At 45.0% G+C, this 6,000-nt stretch overlaps 1 protein-coding gene across 1 annotated transcript in view; it reads right to left on the bottom strand.

The window, feature by feature from the left end:
• Positions 1-928: 928 nt before the first annotated feature.
• Positions 929-6,000, bottom strand: part of BLMH (bleomycin hydrolase) — a 41,544-nt gene continuing 36,472 nt past the window's right edge. The window contains exon 12 of the mRNA XM_086359927.1: positions 929-1,896. Coding sequence (XP_086216053.1) covers positions 1,745-1,896 — 152 coding nt within the window. The 3' untranslated portion in view covers positions 929-1,744. The remainder of the gene's footprint in view (positions 1,897-6,000) is intronic.

The following is a 6,000-nucleotide window of genomic DNA, read 5'->3' as shown; positions in this document are numbered from 1 at the left end:
ACTTGTAAGACTACCCATAGTCACTTCCTGTTTAGATGGTGCACGTGTTTATCACTTTCTTCAATTCTACATTCCTTTGTTGAATTTCAGAACTTCTATATTAAGAGATCACTGTTGTTCTGCTTGGGCAACAATTTTTAACTGAAATAGTCTTTTATTTCACCTCTGTTCTTCAAAGACAGTTTTGCTCAGTATAGAATTCTAGGTTCATGGTTAATTTCTAACTGTCTTTTGAAGGCACTTTTCACGGTCTTTTGACATACATAGTTGCTGATGAGAAGTCAGCAATCTCATTGTCTTTTCTTTGGAGGCAACCTGTCGTTTCTTCCTGGATATCGTTAAGATTTGTTCTGAGGTTTCACCATGATGTGTCTGGAAATGGATTTATCCTGCTTGGAACAGGATTACTAGAGTATTGTAAACACTGAATAACACTTGAGCCTGTAACTAATGTTATAACTAATGTTATGACAAACAATATTCCATGCTAGAACTGAGAAGATTCTTTCAAAGCCTGAAAGGTAGGGGACTCAGGCACCAACAGAAATGTTAATTAGGATGCTGTATTTCTTTGCTTTCAGTGAAAGAGAGGCCAGTCTTAGTAAAATACATACTCTTCAGCCCACTCTAAGGCTGGACCCAGCTGGGCCTTACTTCCCACTCTTGCAGTGACCCTGTTGCTTGGAGAAATGATGATTAAGCAGCAGAGGCACCAGCTCTCTTAAACATGGTGCCTAGAAGCCCTCTGCAGAAGCCAGAGAGGATCCGCACAGGCTGGGAAGAATGGTACATCCCAGAGAGCAGCCAAGGTGGAGACGCTCTGAACCATCTTGCTGTTTCTTTACTTTCAAGAACACGAGCCACCTGGCTACTTTCCTTTATAGCCAAATACACACACACTTCTTAGGTCAAATAAGCCAACACACTCTCATTTAGCAAAGTGTTTTATTCAAAAGCTTTCTCAGCACCATCTAGTTGTCAGAAAGAATGGATGATATCCCCTTTTTGTGCCCACCCAACTCCCAATTCCAGAGGCAGAAGTTGAACCGTTTGGCGAGAGCTCCCTCTAAGGATTATAATTCAGATCATGATAAGGTTTTGGTTGTTCTCTCACCCACGTTCCCTGACCCTCTACTTAACCACGACTCAAGTAGAGCCGTGATCTCCACAGTTCAGAACAACTGGAAGGAATCATGTCAGTTTTGATCAACCTCCCATTCCTGGGCTGTTCGAGGCACAAAGAATTACCTTGACAAAATCTGAATTCAGTGACTGCCACCTCGGAGGAACAGTGATACTGTCAGGCAGCATGCAGTTTTGAGAGCTCAAATGTTAGGGCACCCTCCCCCACTCTACTCTAGGAACAAGGAGCACTAGGTCTGCTTTCTCTCCACACACCTCAATTGCTCATCCTCTTCTGCCTTATTAACACAGACACAGAACGAAACCGGTGTGACAGAGTTAAGACAAACAATTACATCTGATTAAAATGCTAAGAGATCCTGAGCTGTTGGAGATGAGGAGAGTAGATAGTGTGACCTGATCTTTCCCTTTTTTTCTTTAAGAATATTCTGTTTCAGCATAAAGCACACTTTCCCAAAGAGGTTCCTGGAGCAGAAATCCAAGAGTCTGACCGTGTCCCGTGGGAACACACAGTCAGCTATGTCACTTTGGCTTCAGTCCCTGGATCTGTCCTTTGCAGCTACTTCAGGTCCCATGGGAAGAGGAAAAGCTGGAGGCAACATCACTTGGCCAAAGCACCCATGGGGTCCCAGGCTGGCAGGACAATGGGTTCCTGCTCTAGTACAGCTAGCACCTCTTCAGGGACATGCTTCTTGTCCACCACCACTTCGTAGACGTACTCAGAGAACCACTCATCCGTCATGCACAGGTAACCTGGAGAAGAGAACAGGAGCCTCATGAATCCAGAGGGCAAGGGGCAAAGAGCAAAAACCTTACTGGCACTATGAGAAAATCTCTCACAAAGCTAGCATTTGTACATGTTTTTCAGCTTTCCCATCTGTAATTTCATTTAACCTGATTATTTTTAAAATTGTTATTTCTCTATTTTTGGCTGCACTGGGTCTTTGTTGTTGCACGCAGGCTTTCTCTAGTTGTGGCAAGCACGGCTGCTGTTTGTTGTGGTGTGCAGGCTTCTCGTTGAGATGGCCTCTCTTGTTCTGGAGCATGGGCTTTAGGTGCGCGGACTTCAGCAATTGTGGTCCTTGGGCTCCAGAGCTCAGGCTCGGCAGTCGTGGCTCACAGGCCCAGCTGCTCTGTAGCATGTGGGCTCTCCTGTCCCCTGCACTGGCAGGCAGATTCCTAACCAATGACCACCAGGGAAGCCCCCGATGAAGTCTTACAGCAATCTACAAAGCAGACAGGACAGCAGGGTAATGTTTTTACCAGTTAGAAAAACTGGGGCTCAGAGTAACTAAGTGATGAGCCCAGGTTACATGGGTGAAGTTCAGAGCTGGGCCTTGGACCAAAGATCCTGTGCTGTTCCACTTCTCAGGCTGCCTCACTGAGGGTGAGTCAGTGACCCTGAAGGTAGGTGGAAATGTTTCTTGTTCACACAGCCATATGTCAGGGGTTAATCTCTAGGATCAGAAGGGCAAGCATACCCATCCCACCTTCTCAGCATCACTGGCTGTTTTCTCTCATTCCTCTCTACCATAAATTTCTACCCAACAATCAGCTAAGCCATCAGGGGAATCCTGACGGGGTCTGGTCTTCATTCCCAGGGAGCCACTTATTTGCAGATGACACTGTGTGAGTCTGTGCTTTCTTAGGAGGAAATCTGTGGTGAAGAAGAGACAGTCGCTTGACCTATATTCCTTGCTGAGGCCCTGGGATTTACGGATCTCTCCAGTGGTAGGAATGAACAGGGGCACAGCAGTACTAACACCCCAGACTGAGGCTTATCTGAGAAAAGGCGTGGCGTCATCAGGTATCTGGTGACAGACACCTGCCTTTCCCGTCAGGGAGACTATCCCGGCTCCACTAGAGGTGGTAGGCTCAGGTGCTTTAATCACTTCTGATTCTTTGTGACCCTGTGGACTACAGCCCACCAGGCTTCTCTACTCATGGGATTCTCTGGGCAAAAATACTGGAGTGGGTTGCCATTTCCTCCTCCAGAGGATCTTCCTGACCCAGGGATCAAACCTGTGTCTCTCATGTCTCCTAGCACTGGCAGGCGGGTTCTTTACGGCCAGCACCACCTGGGAAGCCCGCAGGCTCCACTAGGACAAGAATTCCTCTTCGGGATCATACCACTGCCAAACTGAAATGGGGAAACATTTCACCTGAGGCACTGCTAATAACAAGAGTGAAACTAAGGTGAGAGATGAAAGCGTGTGCACTTAAAATAAGGATGGGCCACGGAGAAAGCAGAGGACAGAAGTGTGTACCTACATAGGTTACCACCTACACGCCGAGCACTCACAGTAACTAGTGATCTTCATCATCATCTTACCATGGCTGACACCTGCTGTATACTAGACACTTGAGCCGTATTTTCTCTGCAAGTGTGCAAATCTAGGTCTGTGCTATATCACTTCCCACTACAGAGGACCGAGAGAGAGGGAGAAGAGGTAGGTATTCCTAAGGTGATCCTCTAGTATATTGGTTCTCAAACTTCTTGGCCCCAGGCTCACGACTGTGCACTTAAAATTATTGAGGACTCTAAAAAGTTGTTGATATGGGTTATACTTAATGATGTTAACCACAGTAAAAATTAAAATAGAAAGCTAAAAATATTGATTCACTTAGGAAAAAATAATTATATCCTCCAATACAAAATAAATTTTAGTAAGGAAAGTGGCATTACTCTGTGATGCAGAAGACAGCTGAATTCTCATATCTGCTTCTGTGTGCAGTCTGCTGCAACTGTTCTTTTGGATGAAGCAGAAGCAGCAAATCTGGCCTCATGCAGATATGCTGTCAGAGGAAGGAAGACCTTGTAGACGTCCTAGAAGGGTCCCAGGGACCTGGCAGGGGTCCTCAGGGCCCACTCTGAGAACTGCTGCTCTAAAAGCAAGGCTGATTTAAATAATTAAAAGGCAACGTGATGGTAAGTCTACTTTTATAAACTAAATGGTATGACAGAGGACATCACTTAACTTGAAAACAGGACTGCTTCGGGGAGCTCGTCTCTGCTGCACTCTGCCCCTCCCTGACGGGAGTCAAGGCAGCTCATCCTGACCTGGCACCGCGTGTTTGCCCTCTCCAAAAAATGCCAGGAAAAGTGCACAAGCACTCATGCCAAGTCCGATCATGATGATCCCCTCACGATCCAGGGCGCCATTCTCAACAGGAGACACCGGGAAGAACACACACACATTCCCAAGTCCCTGGCCTCTCACGTCACCCACGTCACTGCCACTGAGTTCCAGCAGCCAAAGCTTGGTCAGCTGAAGGGCCAGCCGATACCATTTCTTGCTGCATCCTAAGTAAATGCTTTCTGAGAAAAAGTTTCAGCATCTGCCTTGCCCATAAGGAGTTTTCAGTGGGCAGGAGAGCAGGCTACTAACTGCCACACCATCTGAGACATTAGGCATCCTTCCCCTCACCCTAATGCCCCCTGAATAAATCCTGAGAGGGGCTTGGGGCAGGCAGAGAGGCAGGTGAAGGATGGAGGCAGATTCATGTAATAAAGTTCTGTGTCCTTTCAACAATACTATCATCACACAATCAAATGAGTCTTCAAAAAATGCCCGGAGAAAATGGACAATAAGTACATCTACGCTATCTTGTTCCAAAAGCAGGAGATAAGATTAAGTCCTCACAAATTAAAACTCCTATCGATTGTAATCCACCCTTTCAGGGTCCCCGCCAAGAGGACCTGCCTTGATTAGTCTCTCTCTTCAGGATATGAGTTCTCTGGGGGCCCACAAAACCTCACAGTCTAGGTGGCTGCCGAGTAATTGCACCCTGGGTAGATAATGACCTTGTGGCTGCTGTAACTGTTGATGCTGCGTGTCCTGGAGTTTGACTGAGAAGATTAGGATCAGTGTGTCTGAAACCCGAGTGAGTGCTGTGGACAGGAGCAGCGAGGTGTCCACTTGGGCAGGGTCAGAGCGACCATCTTGATCTGAGGAAAGTTGCAGCTTCTAGCCCTCATGTACCTTGGCCATTAGAAACCGGCGTTCCCCAAAGACCAAAGAAACAAACAAAAAAGGAAAACAAAAATCTGCCCCAAGGATCCTGATGTTGCATTCAGGGAAACAAACGGATAAATAGATACAGAAAGTCAGCTTTAGGGACTAAGGTGAAATTAAATTTTGTTTAAACATTAAATGTCTTGCTTACACGCAAGAAATAAAATAAAGAAAGGAAGAGGAAGAAATAAAATAAGTGAACAGTCCCTCAAAGACACTGGCAACATTTCTATATCTGTTAAGAGAAAGAGCAGTATGGTCTGTAAAGGGAGAAACAGCATCTGTAGATACGGCTCTAGACAGGCCTAATGCACTCAGAAACAGAAGGGATTCCAATGGGTTCATTTAAGGGAAAGAAAAACTTTACCCTAAAAAACCAGTTTTCTGAAATCCTACCAAAGATCTAAGTTTTAAACCTTTCAGACATAAATTAAGGTGATAAATATATTATTATTTATAAATGAGAAATGTTTTGCTTTGTTCTATGAAATATTTCACCTCACTAATAAAACTACTTCTGGTTCAATTTTTGTTGTTGTTGCTATTTTTAAAAAAGGTATGACAAAATCAAGTTACTATTCTGCTGTGATGAATCTGTCTGGCAGCCTGAACCTAAGGAAGCCAGACGACTGAGGCCTCATTAAGTCACTGCCAATCTTTCACTTGATGCTGATAACTCAAGGCTGAAGAAAGGCTCCCAGAAAGGGAAGGCAAGCCTCACTGACACTTGTCTCATATTTCAAACTTCCTAATAAATAGTAAGAAATCACTCCACAAAATATTAATCAGTCATTTAAAATGAAGTTGCAAAGACTATGCAGTAACATGGAAAAATGTTTAA

Source organism: Bos grunniens, chromosome 19, assembly GCF_055505025.1.
Source record: "Bos grunniens cultivar Pamir isolate PY7600 chromosome 19, Bosgru_T2T1.0, whole genome shotgun sequence".
Lineage (NCBI taxonomy): Eukaryota > Metazoa > Chordata > Mammalia > Artiodactyla > Bovidae > Bos > Bos grunniens.
This window is presented reverse-complemented; position numbering and strand designations above follow the sequence as displayed.